This window comes from Drosophila takahashii, chromosome 2R (assembly GCF_030179915.1).
Source record: "Drosophila takahashii strain IR98-3 E-12201 chromosome 2R, DtakHiC1v2, whole genome shotgun sequence".
Classification (NCBI taxonomy): domain Eukaryota; kingdom Metazoa; phylum Arthropoda; class Insecta; order Diptera; family Drosophilidae; genus Drosophila; species Drosophila takahashii.
This window is the reverse complement of record NC_091679.1, coordinates 42093250-42112418: the sequence shown is the minus strand read 5'-3', so window position 1 is coordinate 42112418 and position 19169 is coordinate 42093250. Positions and strand designations below refer to the sequence as shown.

General features: G+C 37.6%; 1 protein-coding gene across 28 annotated transcripts in view; it reads right to left on the bottom strand.

Annotated features, from left to right (window-relative positions):
• mbl (muscleblind) overlaps positions 1-18135 on the bottom strand; it is a 128271-nt gene extending 110136 nt beyond the window's left edge. For 12 of the 28 annotated variants that reach the window (XM_070213427.1, XM_070213430.1, XM_070213429.1 and 9 more), the window contains exons 1-2: positions 17411-18134; positions 7558-8220 (exon numbers count right to left, since the gene is read on the bottom strand). In XM_070213427.1, the coding sequence (XP_070069528.1) occupies positions 7558-7746 (189 nt within the window). In that variant the 5' untranslated portion in view covers positions 7747-8220; positions 17411-18134. Of the gene's footprint in view, positions 1-7557; positions 8221-17410 lie in introns of all 28 variants that reach the window. The other 16 variants (XR_001769989.3, XR_011418035.1, XM_070213434.1 and 13 more) reach the window with 5 other exon arrangements.
• Positions 18136-19169: the final 1034 nt, after the last annotated feature.

The window sequence follows — 19169 nt, the reverse complement described above, 5'->3', positions numbered from 1 at the left end:
AAGAAAACATCAACAGAAGTGAAAACTTTTTTGGAAATCCATCCCACTGTTCGAAGCTATCCCAAGACGCCGAGGACCAAGCGGCAAGGACAGCGACGACATCTCGCGTGACCTGAATTATTGGTGGCATATTGCCACTCATTGACTTTGCCGCAACGCCCGAGGCAAAAGAAAATGCGCCACTCGACTGAAAGGAGCGGGAAAAGAAAGGAGCGAGAGAAGAAGTGAAATTTTGCCCATACCAAGGAAAGAAAAGGATACGGAATGCAAGGAGTAGTTGGGGTCCATTGAAGGAACTTTAAGTTTACTGGGCAAACACAGTTTGCAGTTTGCAGCGACCGGCTTTAATCAATTTCTCTTGAAAAATGCAACAGCCAAGACAAAAGAAACGAGGAGGCTGTGGAGAACCGAGCCAAGGATCCTGGTGGCATCCTGGCATCCTGGCAAAGCCTGTCGACAAGGCTGACAATTGTTTGTCGAGTTTGTCAAGCGTGGGACGCGAAATGCAACAGGAGCAGCTTGCGCTGCAGTTGCTATTCTCCTCCTTCGTCCTTTTGCAATTCTTACAAATGTGTCGCTGCTTTGTTTGTTTGTCTCGCTTTATTTCACCACTCGTCGACGACATTGCGGTTTAATAATGTGTAAAGTCAAAGTTATTTGATATACCCAAACAGACGCACAAGCGCCCACTTTCAAGGATATACAACCGCATTTTCTCTCTTCTCCTTCCTCTGCAGTTAGTCATTGCTCGGAGTTCGAGTCCCAGGCGACGGCTTTTCTTTTTTAAATTTATTGGGTTTTCTGTCTGCCATTATTTGTTAGGCACTCCCAGCCACGCCTCTTTGCCCCACCCGCCCTCTTTCCACACACACACGTCTCATTTCGCTCGCGAGTTCCGCAAAAATTGAAAATAAATTGAATGACGTTTTTATTGATCTCGATTTTCGTTCGAATCGGTCCCTGTTTCTGCTTTTTTTTCCTGTCCTTAGTTTGACGCTTAGCTGTCGCTTGAGAAAAACAGAGAAAGAGAGAAAAAACCCAGGCAGACAACGAGAGAAATTGTGGCTTTAAGCGGGAAAATCTTTAACGTCAAGTTGGAATTTATTTGCCAGCTGAAGAGCAATTATTTACATTTCATTTTAATTGATTTGCCGCCTAACAAAAAATCCCAGCACTGTCGTTTAAAATTTAATACACATCAGCCAGATGATGATATTAACATTTTTTTCTGTCAACTGACTATATTCTAATTATCACTCAAAGTGACAGGAAATTTCCCATTCCCTTTGCCCGAGCTTCCTGTTAATCCAATTTCAATCTGCAACATCAGCGACGGCAGCCTCGCTCATATTTTTCGTACTTTTCGCCTTAGTCAATAATCCAAGACTCTCGAGTCACTCAAGAGTTGATGGGCCAACGAGTCACCTGTCTCCGGACTTTGCCTGATTGACACTCGTATGAATATGTAATCCCTCAATCTGTCAGCGAAATGAAATTGCAAGTCCAAAGCGAAAAATATTTATTTGTAGTACAGTAAGTCACCGATTGGGGGCGCTATTTACATATGCGCTTTTGACACTCTCCCTGAGTCGCTGATGCTGAGTGCATTTAATGGGGAATTTTCCAGCGGAAAACTTGCGACATTTTTCATTCAACGGAATGGTTGGAGAAGATATCTATTCCTCCCTTCTCGCATTTATATTCATCCCGGCCGGGCATTAGTTTTTGTTTGCCTTTTGTCTTAGCCATATGAAAAGAAATTGGCGCCCGAGCAGGGACTTGTTTGTTGGTCAGAACGGGAAAGTTTTCCGGGGAAGGGGATTGGGGGTTGGGAAAGTCTGGCGCCCAAGTGCAATTTGTCAGGCTCGTGACTGCTGGCTCATGGAAATAGTGAGAAGGGGAAAATGCTGCGAATTGCTGACTCCGGAATTGGGAATCCAGAATCCGACGGCCGGGGGGAAAGCGGGGAAAGCACCTCGCTCCATCTTGGCTCGCTTCATTTGTTGGCTTAAGTAACTTAACAACTTTACGCTTGCAACTCGCGTACGCGACTCCTTCGGCGACGTCCTCTTGTTTATATTGATAATGTGCCATTTATTTTATTTAAGGCATGCCCGCTCGATTTGCAGTCACGTTCCGGTTAGTGCAAAAGGAGCAGAGGGAGGAGAGCAGGGGCAACGGCGACAGGACGAATGAATTGTGTAGGTTTCAGCAACTGCGAAATGGCACACTCGCACACATGTGAGTGTGGCTATGTGGCTGTGTGCAAGGACATGCCACAACTTGCTGTTGCATAATGCATTAAGTGCTGGTGGGCGAAATATCCTGGGCGGGTGGCAGCGGGACTTGGAGTTGCTCTGCTGAGTTATTGACTTGAAGTTTGTTGCGGAATTTCCAAGTGCAACGTGTGTAAGGCATAACAAATTAGGCGCGCCCGGCAGCAGAATGTTGCAGCATTCCGAATGGGGAGTGGGTGGTATGGCAGATGGGTATAATGGCAGGTGAGGGGAGAACAACAGACTGCGCACTCGAAACTGATTTCGGTGATGCCTTAAGGCAACGAGGGACTTATGCAGTCTTATGGCATTTAAAGTGGCACAAGATGTTGACAAAATAACAAAGATATCTTACAAAATGTTTAAAGATCGCCGCCAGTAAGCCAAATATTGGAGAAGCTACTGGAAACTGGATAATAAGCTCAAAAAAAGTCCCTGTTCGGGCGCCACTTTAAAAAAGCCAAAAAGCTTGTTTCCATTTATGGGAAGTTGATATTCGGTATACAAAAATTATGTTCTTAGATGTTAGCAATCTTAACTAATATAAAAAAAAAATCTAAGATTAGTTCAAAATGAAAATCCCTGCTGGGGCGCCATTCTAAAAAGCATAAACCCCCATCCAATAAGTTGTTTCCATGCATCGAAATTAACATTCCGTTGTTATTATTATTATTAATTATAATTGCTAAAAATAAATTCCGGGGCATTCATCAAAACATCCTACCAATTACCAAAAAATCGCCTCTTTAGCCATTCGCAATTTCAATTGATTCAATGACAACCGCAAAGTTTTCGCTCTTTTCTTTAGATTTCCATTTATTTTGAGCAACTATTGATGATTCTTCTCTTCTTTCGTTTTCTACTCATTGCTTTGCGCTCTATTTCCCATTTTCTGGGAACTTTTATTTAAATTGGATTTACTTCTCTTTTTTTTGGTTTATTTTGTACATTAAGTTGCTCTTGCCATTCATTTCTTCTGCCCGGCTGCTTATTATTATTATCGATTTCAGTGCTGTCCAGCAATTTCTCATGGCAAATTGGGAGAAGCGAAGGCAAAAAACTAGATAATGGAATTAAAAATAATTGGATGACATTGAATATGTGGGTGAGCGGGCAGAATCAGAGTTAATTTTTTTTCTTTTCATTCTTTTTTTTTCATGTCTGGGCAGTTCCTGTTGTCTTTAAAATTTAATTACCAAAGTATTTCCGAAGCGGCTCGAGGCCGACCGGAAATTCAAGCGTCAACTACAAAATTGGTATAAACAACAGAAAAGCCCCGAAGGAGGGACAGGGAGCGAAGATGTCAAAGTGGCCGCCTTTGTTCTCCAGCCAACAGCTATTCCCGTCTCTTTCTCTTGAGCGGAAGAGTTGCCATTTTCATTTTCATTCTCATTCTCCTTTTGCGGGGCGCCATTTTCTTTCATTCTTTTCGACCATAATTTGCATGGCATGGGAACTTGACTTTTGTTGGCCGTCCTGCCCCCCAAAGGAAGGAGAAAGCTGGCGCGAAAAATATGTTGTTGCAGCGCTGGCTGGGAGTATAATAGAAAAATAAGGTGCCACACAATATGGCCGAGAGCTTTACAGTTGGTTAAGTAGCAAAAGCGCGCGAAGCGGCGAAAGGACGACGGATAAAGTGGCACCACTACCAACCAGCCAAGCGGCAGCCCAGAAAAACGCTCGGTGAGGAGGAGTTCAGCTTTCCAGTGAGGCCATCGCATGGCGCCCGAGCATGGCGTGAAAATTGTGTTGACAAGAAAATTATAAACCGGAAAATGTTTTATGTTGTGGCGGCGGCGGCTATGCGATTTTTCTCTCACTTTTACTCCGCCATCTCCCTCTTTTACTCTGGGTCGCTTCCCGAGTGGCTCTTAAAGTTTCATCTGGCTCATTGTGGTCGAAATTAAATTGAGGGGAAATTACAAATGAAATGATGCCAATTTGCTGAAAGGGTCAGAGGTCACTAAGCGAAAACGAAACGCTTGGCTGAGCTAAAAGGCATTCAAGTTGGCTGGAATATTTGGTAAATATTTGATAGTAAGGGGAGAAATGGAAAAACTCTAAAAACTAAAACGGTTATGGTTCTTAGCAATCTTAAAATGTTGTCATAAGAATATAAGAAAATATTTTCTAAATTCATGTTTAATTTTTAATTATTAATTTTTTTTTATATTTAAATTTATTGTTAAATACATTTTTAAATAATTGCCAAGTCTAAGCATTTTAAATCGTTTATAAAAATATTTTTTTTAATAAATTTCATAAAATTATTTTTCAGTAAATTTTGAAATAATTTCTAAGCCTGACATTGACCCAATTTACCCTTATGATTCCGCCTAAACTATTTCTTTGTGGGCAACTGGCATTTAAAAGTCTACAGCGCAATAAATTAGTGTCGCGGCAATGGGAAAAAAGTTTAAACACAGCCATGGAACACGTGTATACATAGGCATACAATCAAGGGAGTCGTACATAGGCCTTTCGTCCTCGAACTGGCGGCCACATATATATACGAATATATATATTATGTGCTGGTTACTTGCCACGTTTAAGTTCGTTAAACATTTAAGCCCAGCTCGTTTTGTGTGTCAAGCACACACACACTCACTCACGTACATAAAAACCCGGTGGGGACAAAAAGAGGTGAAAATGAGTGCAAACACACTCGCCTACAATTACAGCACTCAAAAGGGGCGAAGAACAACGCAGCAGCAGGGCGAGGAAAATGGAAAAACGGAAAAGTGGAAAAATGCCGAGGAGGCGAACGAAATTGCTCGGCAACTTTACTGCATAGTTAATTAATAGGATAACACAATTAATTTGTGGGCAATGAATGTCTGAGCTTTATTTGCCCGCCCAGCCGGGCAAAAACTACAAGTGCCCAAGGGTCACTGGGTGTGTGTGTCCTTTCCATTTCCATATCCCCCATCCCATATCCCATTCCCAGCTTGCAGCTGCTACTTGCCACCCAACCTACACCCGCTCACACACAGCATACAGATGATGATGTGGATTCTGCAGTCAGAACTCGCTTATCACGCAGCTGTGGTTTCGGATAATTGCCAAAAGGCTTATGAGATTTCCAAGGAACCAACCGAGAGGCACCAGGCACCCGGCTGACCCGACTCCTAATGATCCATCAAAGATAATTGAAAATGTTTTGGGGTTAGCTTAGATTAATGATGAAAGTCAGGCATTATTGCTGGGGAACTGGCCAGAATTATGAATATTTAAAAAGCATTCAAACTTGACACGGTTAAGATTAAATCATAAGTGGATTTTAACTATTGTTGTGGGCATCAAATCGTATGTGGTTGCTTGCCAACCTGAAGATAAATGATAAAATCAAAATGTTTTTTCACCTCCATTTTAAACTAAAAGTATATTCTGAATATTTTAAGTTTAAAAACTGCTTTTAATTAAACATGAAGACGAGAAATCGTGAATAATAATAGTATATTTATTTATTAAATTTTTTTAAATACTCTAATAAATTATAAATATTCCATAGTTATTAAAGCAAAAGATATTCATACTCAGATAAGCTATATAAATTACTCTGCTTTGAGATTTCTCAGAAACAAAGGAAATTTTAGAGCCTCCCTAATACATTCATTGAGGTCCAGAACCAAAAGGTAAACAGGGGCAAAAGAGGGGCTACTATCCAGTGGCTCAATTAACAACGCCTACCCAGAACAGAAAAAATAACAAAAAAAAAGCGTAGATCCTGCGAGCCAACGAGCTACTTACAAACATCAGTTTTAACTATTGTTTGCACACTCGACGACTCAAGAGCGAGAGAATAAAATGGTATGGGGGGGGAAAAAGGACGAACTATGGCCAACTTTAAGGACTGAGTCGCCCGCTTTGGGTTTTGTTGGAATAACAAAAGGACCGTTGGCCAAACAGGCTGCCAGCGACGCCTAAAAAGCGGCAACGGGAATTTTCAAAACGTAATTTTTTATGCTGTCACAAATTTTGATGGTGATGCCGTGCCACCGCTACTTTTACTCCTGCCTGCTGCTGATGATGATGGCATTTTGTCAGCATTATATACTATACATAAAATACTCCACTTTATGTTGCCATTCTTTGGCAGTTGTTTGTTCTTTGTTTTGCGGGGCTAAAACAAAAAGCTTAATAAAGAAAACACCAAAACGGGCAACTTAATTTTTTCCCCAGCTCTCTTGTTTCGGCATTGTCCTGTGTTTAAAAAACAAAAAAGAGCTGCTTTCACCCTTTTTTTTGTTCTTTTCTGTTTCGCCCACCCTGCTAATTTGCCGTAAAAAAATCAGTGGAAAATGGAAACCTCTTTGCCTTTGATTTTATCTACCCTTCGGCAGGTTGTTTGTGTCAGTTTCAGGTTACAAAAGGCCAGATATTAACGAAGTGATCAATAGAATCGGCAGGGGGTGTTCTTAAAGCTAAAATCTTAACTTAAAAATTGAATTATTAGAGCTTTACCTTGAAGTTGTCCATTTCTAAGAGTTGCGTGGCCTAAAAATCACTCGAATCGGTGACAAACGATTTTAGTTATTTAGTTTTATTTATAGAGAACATTTTTTATTTGGTATTTATAGCTTACATAGAGAAAAGGCCATATAAATTTTTGCTTATTTTTATTTAATTTAAACCAATTAATTAATCGAGTTTTCGATATTTATTGATGTTTGATTTTCTAATTGAAAACATCGATATTATCGAACAATATTATGAAAATATCGAAAATATCGATATTTTTCTCTGCTTTGACTGCGTTTTTCTCTACGTTTTAGGGATTTTATAAGGTTTTAGGTTTCGATGGGTGGTGGAACTCTCTTATTTGTAAGCCAAAAGCCAAAGCCTTCTACTCGGGACCCAAGACTCAAGCCTCAAGCACAACACTCACGCACACAGTTCTCAAGCTCAGCTCGGCCTCAAGCTGCAGCTGCATTTATTTGATATATTTTATTTGGTAGGCACTTAGAGAGAGACAGCCACTAAATATAGTGTGTATTTAAGATATATGTTTTAAGTATATAGAAGCACAGAGATACCAAAAACGAAAATGGAGTTTATAAAAGCACAAAAGCACAAACAACAAAAGCGAGACAAGATCAGTTTTCGTTGAGGCCCTAAAATGGGGGTTTTCGGTATTGGTTTAAGATCATAAAGATTTTTTTTTTTGGGATGAGAAATCATAAGTCTTAAAGCTTACAGTCTACGAGTCACACACGAAGCAATAGAGGGGGAGTTTTGGGAGTTGAGTGGGTGGTTGGGTACTAGTTAGGTTGATACTGACCTTGATGCTGTCGTAGCAGGCGGTGACCTTGCCGTTCTGGACCTCCACGTTGGCCGGAGGATGGGCGAACTTGCACTCGGTGTCCTGGCGCGAACATTTGTTGCGCTGAAACTCGCGACAGACCTCCAACTGCAGCCAGCGGGAATCCTTGCCGTTGAGCAGGCTGTTCATATTGACAACGTTGGCCATCGTGTTCTTGTTTTTGTTTTGGGATTATAGATATATAGCTATTTGCTGTGTTTACGGATTTGGGTTAGCTGGAGTTTATATAGAGTTTAGCCTAGCGACTAGAGAAAGTATTTATTTTTACGCTTTTTTCTGCTTCTCTCGCGACACGCACACACAAAAAACACTAAACTCAAGAGCACAGATCAGCACCTATATAGTATATGTATATAGCATATAGATCTATGGCAGATGTGGTATGATTTCAGTTGGTTTCTTTTATCGATTTTGTTCGTTAGCGTTTTTTTTTTTGTGGAGAGTACAAAGCTTGTGGGGATATAGCTGATAGCTTGGGCTATAATTTTGATTCAAATCGAACGCTTATTTAAATATATAGATGTGTGTGTGTATATATATCTATAGATAGACGCAGCTGTTAATTTTTGTATTTATTATTTTACTGCTTGTTTTTCAGTGTGTAAGCTGATTTTACATTATCTGAAATGAGAGTAAAAGAGAGAAATAGAACTTTAGGATCATACCGACTTGGTTAAAATTCCAAGAAAGATAAATAGAAATGGCGAGGGACAGAGACAGATAGTCATAGAGAAAGATAGAGAGAGACAGAGCGATTCTAAGTATAAATGTGTGATGAGGAAACTGATCATGTTTTGGATTCTTTGGTTTTTAGGGGTTAGTAATGCGCAAATCGTTGGTGTTATGGTTCGTTTATGCAGAATGCAATGCTCAAATGATAAGTTAAACAAAAGACAATCGACAGACATAACCATTTCACAATGGAGAGCATTTAATATAGATTTTTGCGATATATTTTCCTAGACTAAATGAGCGAATGGTGTGCAAAATAAAAGTTCTCGTTTCATACAACTTATGATATAGTCACTAAAAATAGTTCACCAGATATACACAAATAGATATCTGGTTGTATGTATATAGTAGTTTGTATATGTAGAGCGTGAGCATCCAGTTTGCAGCTTTCTGGAGGGGTCGCGGGATTTCCAAATCAGCCAAGAGCCAAGAGCCGTAGCCAAAATGCCAAATAGCCAAATTAAGCCTAGCCCCTAAGGCAATTCAGCGCAATGCACATAGACCGAAAATAAAAATAACACTACGAATATAAATATTATCAACTAAAGTGCACTAATAGTCGCAGAGATACCATCTCCAGGCCCAACCCAGCGGTGTTTTAGCAATTTTAGACGTAATATAGGTATATCATTTTTAGCTAAGCAACATTTAAGAGAGAGACACCGCCTTAGAGAGAGAGTCGTATTCGTATTTACTTTTTATAGCAATGAAATAAATTGTTTAACGCACTTACCGGCTTAATGGAAATATTTTATTTTATCTTTATTTCGATTAATCAAAGACTGTAAAAAAATTATATATTATATATATGGTAATAAAAGGAGAAATGCATGAGGAAACTGTTATTTAAGATAGAGAGTAGAAAATAAATTTCGAAAATCTATTAGTGATTCAATCATCGATGACGGCACACAGTTTGATGATATTTATATTTTGTTGTTATTAGCATTTGAGTTTTGTGTTTGTTTGCCTGCCTTCCCCTTGCATTGTATTTTGTTTGATTTGTTTTTATCTCTATTTGCCTGCCTGTTGCAATTGTTGTTGCTGTTTTTTGTTGCTGTAATCGTGTTTGCTTTGGTGTGTGTCCGTGTGTCTTTAATCTTATCTTATCGGTCGGCAGCGGCATATGAATCAAAGTGTTTCGAAAAGGAAATCTATTAAAGCTCTCTTTTGCGCTTCTTGTTTTTGTTTAATTTTTCGAGGGGTTGGGCCTGTGAAGAAATTCATTGGGAGTGACGAACTAATTTTGCAATTGAATTTCAACTGAACTGACCATAGTTTACTAAATGTCATCAAAAAAACCCATGTAACTTGGCTAATATTATTACACGGCAAATTTTGTACGAAATCGATTTAAAAAAAAATTTAATTTCGATTTTATAAAGAAAAATTTTACTCAATAAGAAAAAGTAGTTTTTATAAAATCATTTTAATTATATTTTAGAAATAAATACTTTAAGAAATAAATCCACATATTCTACAATTCAATTAGCATTCTACCAAATACTTAAAATTCCCTATCTAGTATTTTGGCATTTCGAAAGATATCGCACCGACACACCGACAGTAAATTATCTCAGCCAAGTCAATTTGGAAAGATACCAGCGAAGACAATTAATAAACTTTATAGAGTACACACACACACACTCTGGCTGTATTCTATCTAGTTTTTGTTAGTATATGGATTTGTGGATATGTCCGCATGATGTCAGCTGCAAATTGCTTTTCCGTATTTTAACTTGATTTCCAAAGATATAAATTGTGACTTAATTTATGAGCTGAGAAATTGAAGCCCCCATGTGTGTGGTGTGTGTGTGTGGGCTAATGTTTATGGCATGTATTCAAATAATTCTTGAAAACTTTTTCGGCTAAAACGAAAAAAAAAAACGCAGAAAAACCGAGCACGGGAAAAAGAACACGCAAGTGAAACAGACGGGACGCCCACACAAGCGGACGTGGCTGTGGATCAGGCTATGTGGAATATACAGAAGACATTATACAGATACAGATGCAGATACAAATACTGAAATCGAAACAGCGCCAGAAATTAGCAGCCGTGTCATTGACGCAGTACAAAAATTTATGGCCAGAAGCGGGTGTGGAAAATGCTGCACGAAAATAAACTTCCCAATAGTGTTTAGACGTGAAATTGGGCCAAGAATAATCGAAGGTTCTCCTGCCTCTGTAGATATGTTATATATAATAAGCAGATCGGTGCATCCGTCGACCTACAATCAACCTTCAGACGCTGGTCTCTCTGAGATCTAAGGACACTCGCATCTCGCATCGGTTTTCGGTTATTAAAAAATCATTAAGAGAGAATACAACAAAAAAACCTTATAAATCTGACGAACAAAAAACGATGCAAATTGATGTAGACCCAGACCCCAAAGACAAACAAGTTCAACAAGTTTTGTCCGTAGGTTTTGTTTTCTTTTCGTTTTTTTTTGTGGTTTTTCGGTCTCGTATCAAAAAGTGTTTTGAAGGTTAAACTTGCCGAAATTAAAAGAAGAAGAAACACACACTTTGAGAACCGGAGAAACCAAGCAAAGGGAGAGAGTGAAGATTGAAAAACTGTTAATTTCCGAAGCTGTTAACGCAAGTCCACTAAATATTGGTTCACATTCGCATTTCACATAAGACTTGAACCTTATGTTTATGTAAGCTGAGTCAACTGAAACCAGCTGTGCTACCCGCAGAATTTTTGGGGCAATCCTAATTGCATCTTGAACTGCGGGCTACAATATCATACTTATGGGTTTTTTTTCTCCTAAAGAACTGGGAATTTTGAGGAAATAACAATGCCCTGGGGAAAATACTTTCATCTTTTGTGTTTAACAATCTCTTGATAAAATTATATTCTGATTCCAATAGTTTTATCTTGAACTTCAAATCGTTATAAAAGTGATTGGTTGCCCTGTTGATAAGGGGAAAATACTTTAAATTCCTCTGCAAATTATATTTCATATATTATATTTCATTTTTTATTACTGAATGGTTTCAATAAATATTTATTGCCTGAAAAGTGAAAACTTCGTAGTTATTTGATAATTAAAACGATTAGATTATCGTGCTTAAATCTGGTCATTAAAAGTAGTGAAACAAAAAATCAAATTAACTTGAACATAATTTATGGCTAGATTTTGAAATTTAATTTGAAACTGGTTGCCAATCGGTTACCTCTTCTATCTACTCATGCCGCACCAATCAATTATCCGTCGTTCTTAATAACTTATCCAACACACAAGCCCCATATATTACGTAGAGCCCCCATACATACGGAACCAAATCGAGAGCGTTCCGCTGATAAGGCGACAAACCCAACAAATAGAACGCTGCAGTTCACAGTTGGCTGTGAAAGCGCATTGTATATTTTGTATTTGCCATATACTTTTTATACTCTTTTTTTTAGATATGCGACTTGTACGGAACGAATATATCAACTGGAGCGCAAGTTATGACTAAAGCCATACACAAGTTGCTGCAAAAATACCTCAGAGGCTCAAATAAAACAGCAAAAAACCACTCACCCCGCGGGCGACAAGTTAATGCATTTAAAGAAACATTTACGCAAGCGAAGCCGTAGCAAAACATCGGTCACTAACCGCGCTCTCTGCAACATTATACAATGCTCCTCCGAGGCGCCGCAGAAAACCCAGGGCCCACCCCAAAGGTATGACACATATATTTAACGATGCGCTCATAAAAAAAAGTGAAAGAAATGGGTGAAAACCGGGTGAGTTTGCGAGGAAACCTCGTTCGACGGCTGCTATCAATATGCGAGATTAGATAAAAGAGGGTGAACCTAAAATATACATACGCCTTTTTTTACAACAAAAAAAGAAGAGGTAAAATATAACCTAGTCACTAAAACGACAACTGATTAAGAGAATAGTATAACAAAATTCTAAAAACAAAATGCACTTGCGTTTGGCAGCAGGAAACTTTCCCACCTAAAATCCAAACGAACCATGGCAAAAAGCCATCAAAAGATGGTACGACTTAAATGTCAGCCATAAATGGCAAGTGGTTAAACGATCGGTTCGCTTTGGCTTATGTCATTCAGGTGGGTCGAGAAAAAAACCTCGACGGCTCTATTTTATTCTTCCAGCCAAAACTGCTCCATAAATGGAGTTTTGACTTGCCTAATTAATTCCCATTGTCATCCATCTGACTTGGCTAATTAATTTGGCAGTACACGAAGCGTGGGCAGCCAATGTTTATTATTATAAGTTTCTTAGACTTTGGGCGACACACCGTTGAGTGATTTCATTGACAGCTATTAGCGTTTTTTTCTTGTGTGAAATCTCTTTCGAAAGTTGGTGTTCAGATAAAAGAAATGCATTCACTAGATATTGGGTTTTTCCTTATTTGGTGTGGGTATATAATTTAACTGAGCTTTTGAATAGGTGCTGAAAAGATCTGCGGATCGATCTATATATGGTCCTATGGATATGACTAATGGGAAAGCAGAAGGAAACAAAGCGTGCCGAAAGCGTAAATAAATGGATTCGATAGGGAACAGCGATCAGATATCAAAGCGGAAATGTGGGGTTTTTGAAAAATACAGATATTTTAGATTTTATGTATAAGAAAATTATAAAACTAGGTTTTTACATTCATTTATCACCAAAAAAAAAACTGTACTTAAACTTTGTTAATTGTTTTGAAGAAAACCCGTAAAATTTCATTAAAAAACTTTCGTTTTCTTTTAAAAACCTTGCCCCAGTCCCCAGATCTTTCAGCCTCCATTAAATTCCACCTGATCTCCTCTTATTCAAAATCAAATTCAAAATTCATTGTCACGTTTCTCTATCTACCGAATTCATATTTAAATTTTCGTTCACACAAGCAAATCAATTTCTTAGACGTAAAACGCGATCATCAGTAATTACGTCAGAGGTCGGAAAGCTATATACGTATATATAGGTATATATAGCTTTATACACACAAAAGCGGAGCGAAAGAAGAGGCCGAAAAATAAAAGCGAATGGGGGAAATCAAAAACAAAATTCATAAATGAGAGCGACGGCGCTCTATCGCGCTCATATACTATTTTTTGGCATATTCATAACATTTGGCTTATCTTAAAAAAATACGAGAGAGCGCAGAAAAGTCGAAAAGTCCGAACACCCAAAACTAAATGCTCAACAAATTTTCATAGATTTTTCTGTGCCCAATTAATTTCGCTGGCAAATCTTATTTATGTTTATATTTTCGTATCGCGTTGATGAGGAACCCCGAAAATAGACGAACCAAAGTGAGAGAATAATATTTATAAAATTCAAAAATTCCTCAAAACACAGAAATGAAAACCGAGTTAATCTTTGAACTAATTTGTGTACTCATAATCACATTGCAGACACGCCTCGACATTCCCACTCACTCGCTCTCCTTTACTCATGCGAAAGGTTAAACAATCAATTCTGCCTCCAATTGATCTCAATTGTGCGTTGGCCCAAGGGCCAGTCAAGGGTTAAAGATGATGGCGAGATGCCGTTGACGTTATATTTCAGCATTATGCAAAAGCGGCGAAACTTTGTCTCTTGGCCACAAAAAGGAACTTATTTTCGTACTGCAACCGAGCGACGTTCCAAAAATGCTGCCAAAAAAAAAACAAGGTGGGGAGTGGATTTTTGGGGGGACCGGTGGATGCACAGCTGCAGATACATCCAAAAGATACATCCAAAATGTGCGGCAGCTGTCGCTTGTTATGGGAGATGCTGAGATACTCGGCTACTCGAATACTCGGAGGTACAACACCAACAACCGACGAAACACGTTCAAAATTTCTTTTTCGACTCTCCGTGTGGTTGTTGTGTTTTGGCATGTGCTAAGAGAATTATGTTAGGGTGTGCCAACTACATAATTGAGGAAGCTGCATAAAACCGCCAATTGGGTGTGAAATAAATAATGGTAATTTTGGGTTTAATATTGCCAACTATTCGAGAAAGTTTATATGTACTTATGGTTTAAGATAAAATATTAACAAGGTACAAAATTGTTGTTTATATCTTTCTTTTAAATAAAACATTTAAAGATATCAGAGTAAATGCTTCATAGTAAACACAATAAAACTAAAGAAAAAAAATCGAATTTTAAAGATACGTACAACAATTTTAGAAAAAAGTATCTTTGAAATGCCTTACTCCAGCTAGACTGAGTCACCCTATTCGTACGATTCTCCCAACCAGATACACCACATATAGATATTTGTTTTGTGTTTTCTTCTTTCTTTTCGACTTGTTTGCTGCCTCTCAGTCGACGTCGACGTCGCAGCTGCTCTGCGCTTATTGAAAAAGCCAAAAACAAAAACGCTGGCGAAGAAAAAGTTTTTGATATTTTTAGAAGGAAAAAAAAGACATGAGCACATGTTTCAAAATATCAAAAAAGATGAAAACTAGAAAGAACGAGTGAGGAAATGGCCAAACAAAACTACGATCTGAAAATCTTTGAAAAGGAAACGTTTATTTGAATGCAAAAAAAAGAATCCTAAAGAGATATAAACCAGAATCCCAGGAAAAGTGATATTTCAGATATGGAATTTTCAATACGTTTTTCCTGTATTAAAGGAAAAGTTTGCCATTTTTGAGTGGGTTTTTGGATCTAGTTCCTGCTTTCGAGATTTCTAAATTATTTTTATCAAATTAAGTAAAAAAAATCAATGAATTAGCACTGCTAATATAGCAGAAGTTAAAGTTAAAAGTCAGAAAAAACACTGCTAATAATAGGTTTCTACTCATAAAGCCACTCGCTTTGTTTTCAGTTTTCAGGCATTTTTAATAGTAGACCTTTTCATACCTTTCGTCTGAACTCTGACACCTTTTCGAGTGCTGTCATCTCGCATCAAAACTTAAATCGCGAGCCGAACAAACAAACAACTACATACATCCATCCATACATTTCCACACTTTCGACAACCGAAAGAGGGTGTTCCTATCGATATTTACGACCTATTGAGAAGAGCTTAAAGCACAAAACACTCGTACTACAAGTCAAACACATAAATATTTCTCCCAGCGACGTTTTTTTTCTTTTTGTACTGCGGCATGACTTTTGGCGAAAAATCGAATCGATTAGTCATGCCAAAAGTCCTCAAGTTTTCATCCCAACAATCCCCTTCCAAAAACCGTCGTCTTCTGCCATTCGTGGCGTTTTTAGTTTTGGTTCGAGTTTGATTTTTCGAGTGGAGACGGGAGGAGAAAAAGTGAATGACTTGTCAGAGTGTATTGAACAAATGGGCAGAAATAACAATTCATTTTGGCATTTTCCAAACGATTTCTTTGACTCATATTTTTGCACCAAGACATTTTTGACACTTTTGTCGATGATGATATGATGGGTTTACGAAAAAAAGAAACGAAAATGTGTCAAACTTTTGCTTTTTATTTTCTAGTCGCCAGCGGGCAGAGCTAATTCAATTTGCATATCTCGACCGGAGGAAAACGAAACAAATCGGAAAAATTATAATAACAATCTTTTCGCAACTGAAACCGAAGCCCGGACCGAAATAAACATAAATTTAATGGTTACGACTTGGCAAGAGCAAGGGGCGTCGCTTTTGGGCCGAGAACCACATAAAAAACGTGACTTTTCGTTAAAAATAAAATCTATGTGTTCGCATGTGCGATTGTACAGTGCGTTTCGAGGCTCGAGTTTCAAATAAAATCGATTTCAAACAATTGTAGCAGTGACAGAATAAATCCGGTAATGAAATTAGTTTCGTTTAACAAAATAATCACATTAAATTTAAGAATCATGTCTGTTTTCTGTTCGGGTGTCTAAAGCCATTATAATTAAGCTTAAGCTTGCAAAACAATTTCGTTAGGCCATTAATTTTGTTATTGGCCATTTTCAGGCGCCCTTTTATTTATTGTCACGTGCGCTTTTTACAACTGCCTAATAGTGCTGAAACGCACTGTTTAAAAATCGCTTGGCTCAGATCTGTTTATTTTTTATGGCCTAGGCCTTGCCCGGCTTTAGAATAAATATTGCTAAATTTGCATTACATTTGAACACGATTTGTCGCCGTATTTACTGTATTTTTGAGTTAATTAACTGCACACATAAAACATATTCATGTTAAGTTGTTAGGGCTCTTGCCCGAATAATATGGATATATTTATAGCATTTTCTGCCCAATAGTGTGGAATAACCATTCATTCCCGCTTTTCACTCTGACAAATTTGGTTTCCAATTTGTTGAATTTTAATTATTATTTCACAGTTCATTAGCCTCAATTTCAATTTGATTTTCGGTCATTAGGCTTTTCAGCGAGCCAAATGAACGAGATATGTACATTATTTTAACGGATTAAGTTCGTTTTTATAATTGAAATGAAGCTTTTTGAGGGGTTTAATAAATTTATTAAGGCAGAATATTTATTTTAGTGGCAGTGTCAAACACAAATATTTTCCGAGATTATTTAAAGTATAGCAAAATGAATTGCCAAATGTATCAGGTAAAGTATTTATTCTATACCTGTTAGTCCTATAGAATTTACATTTTTCTGGTTAATACTAACATGTTACTAGAAGTCTTTACTCTTTTACTTTATTTTAGGCACAAATTAAAGGAGGTAAAACTAGAGGTGGTACAAAAAGAAATTTATTTTTTGGGAACTTTACATCAAACCATCTCTGTAATATCGATGTAATATCGATGTTTAGGGACCTTTAATAACAGTATTGGATAACCATACTAAAAGTTAGTAACTGCATTTGATATTATGTGATTTTTTTGACTGTAATTTAGAACCGATGATTTCTACGATTTTTTCATGGAATTTTCTGCCAATTTTCTTTTTCAAACAGATTCTTTTTGAATAACTTTCCCTATAATAGTTACTTAGTTTTCCCTACCATTAAATTTCCGGCTTTTCACTTGGCACCACCGAAAATTCGACAACAAAAACAAACAGACCACAGAATGTGGAAGAAGAGGCGAAGGAAAGGAACCGATAAAAAAAGAACTTAAACTCAAGACGGAGGCGTAAAAGAGAGAAAACAAAATAACCAAAACAGAGGAGAAGAGTGAAAAAAAAAACAACGATCTTTTTTTGTTTTTTAAGTATAAACACCTTCGGTTGTCCAGCTGACTTGTTGTTGCTGTTGTAGTTGTTGCTGGCAAAGTTGAAGTTGTTGAAATTTTTGTTGTTGCTTGTTGGGGGAAAAAAAGCGGCTGCTGTTTTTTCTTGTATTTGTTTATTGTTTTACTTTTACGCCGAGATGGTGAATTGAAAATGTATTTTTAACCTTTTTTTCCGATGTGTGTGTAACTAAACACGCGCGTTGTTGCAGAAGTTGTTGCTGTTGTTTGCGGCTCGACGTGACGTCATTAAGATGCCGGCAAAAAACAATGGATTTTGCGATTTTTCCGGACAATTTCCCTGCAGCGCTTGCACTATTTTTCTTCAATTTTCTTGCACGACTTTCGACAACTTCTTTTTTTCCTCCTTTTTTTTATCTGTCACACACAGACAGGCCAAACACACACACTGTTTTATTCGGCACCCAACACACACACGTGCACTCGCGTTGTTGTTTTTCTTTTTTGTAATATTTTCTTTCAATTTGACAAATATTTCCGCGTTTCTAGAGTTGTTGCCAAAAATATTTTATGACGAAAATTGATTTCAATTTGCGGTGACTGGGCAGAAATATTGGTGACTTTTTAGCTGAGAGCTGCTATTTTCTTCGAGGGGTTTTCTTCTTTCAGTTCTTCAGGCAGGCTCTGCAACTCTATTTTCACTTTTCCGCTAACAGAACCGCTTCCATCGAAAAAATTTGAAAAACTGTGACTGTGAAACTGAAAGCAAAATATTTCCGACGATTCCAATTGACTCGGAATTCTCTCATGTCTCAGAGTCTCTCACCGGTTGCTCTTGAGCGACACCACCGAGTTTGAGTGAATTTATCCACAGATACTCGTAATGTTTTGGAATAAAAATAAAACTAAAAATACAATTTCTTTGTTAAAATAAGAAAAATTTTTAAAAAATTTTGAAGAACTACTTTGAATAATTTTATAAACATTAGAAGTAAAAATAAAAGATTCTACCAAAACGTAAGAGAGCAACTCACAAACAAAAATATTTTTCTGACAATTCCAATTCGACAAGCGGCTAAGAAGAGAGGGCGAAATGGGTGCTCTCTCCGCTCTCTCTGCTTACTCATTTTCGCTGCCTCTCGCTCGCTCGCACTGCGGCAACGATTCATGCTGTCTCACTCTGCGGTGCTCTCTTGCTCGCTTATTGGATTATTTTAACTGGAGTTTCTGCCTCTTGAGTATTTTCTTTAAGAGAGATTAAGAAAGAGCGTAGGAAAAAGAGAATTCGAGTGATTTTGAGGTGGTTTTTAAGGGGGTTTTCAAGAGGGTGGTGGGTGGTTAGCCGAGTTCAATAAAGGCGAGTCGAGTTGACAATCAACTAAAAGGTTAACTGGCCAAAAGTAGACAGACTTAAGCTTTTTGGCGTAGGTTGCGGACTATAGACTATAAAATAGCCTGGCAACTAAACTGTGGTTTATTTTCGCATATCGGTGACTAAGTTGATACAAGAAACCTGATAATGAAGTTTGGTGGCATTCTAAGGCACAAAATAAATCAAATTTTAAGTAGTTAGATTTATGTAAAATATCAAAAAACTTTATTTAGCTTTAAGTATCATTTCATTGATCATCATCAGAATAATATTATATTTTCTGTGTATATAATTTTTATTTTTTTTTTATTGCTTAAAACAGCCTGTTTTTAACCTGATAATAAGTTGGCCAAATATAAGATTTTAATACATTGAAGTGCTGACGCTTTATATTAATTGCATCAATTTGTGTTTTTAA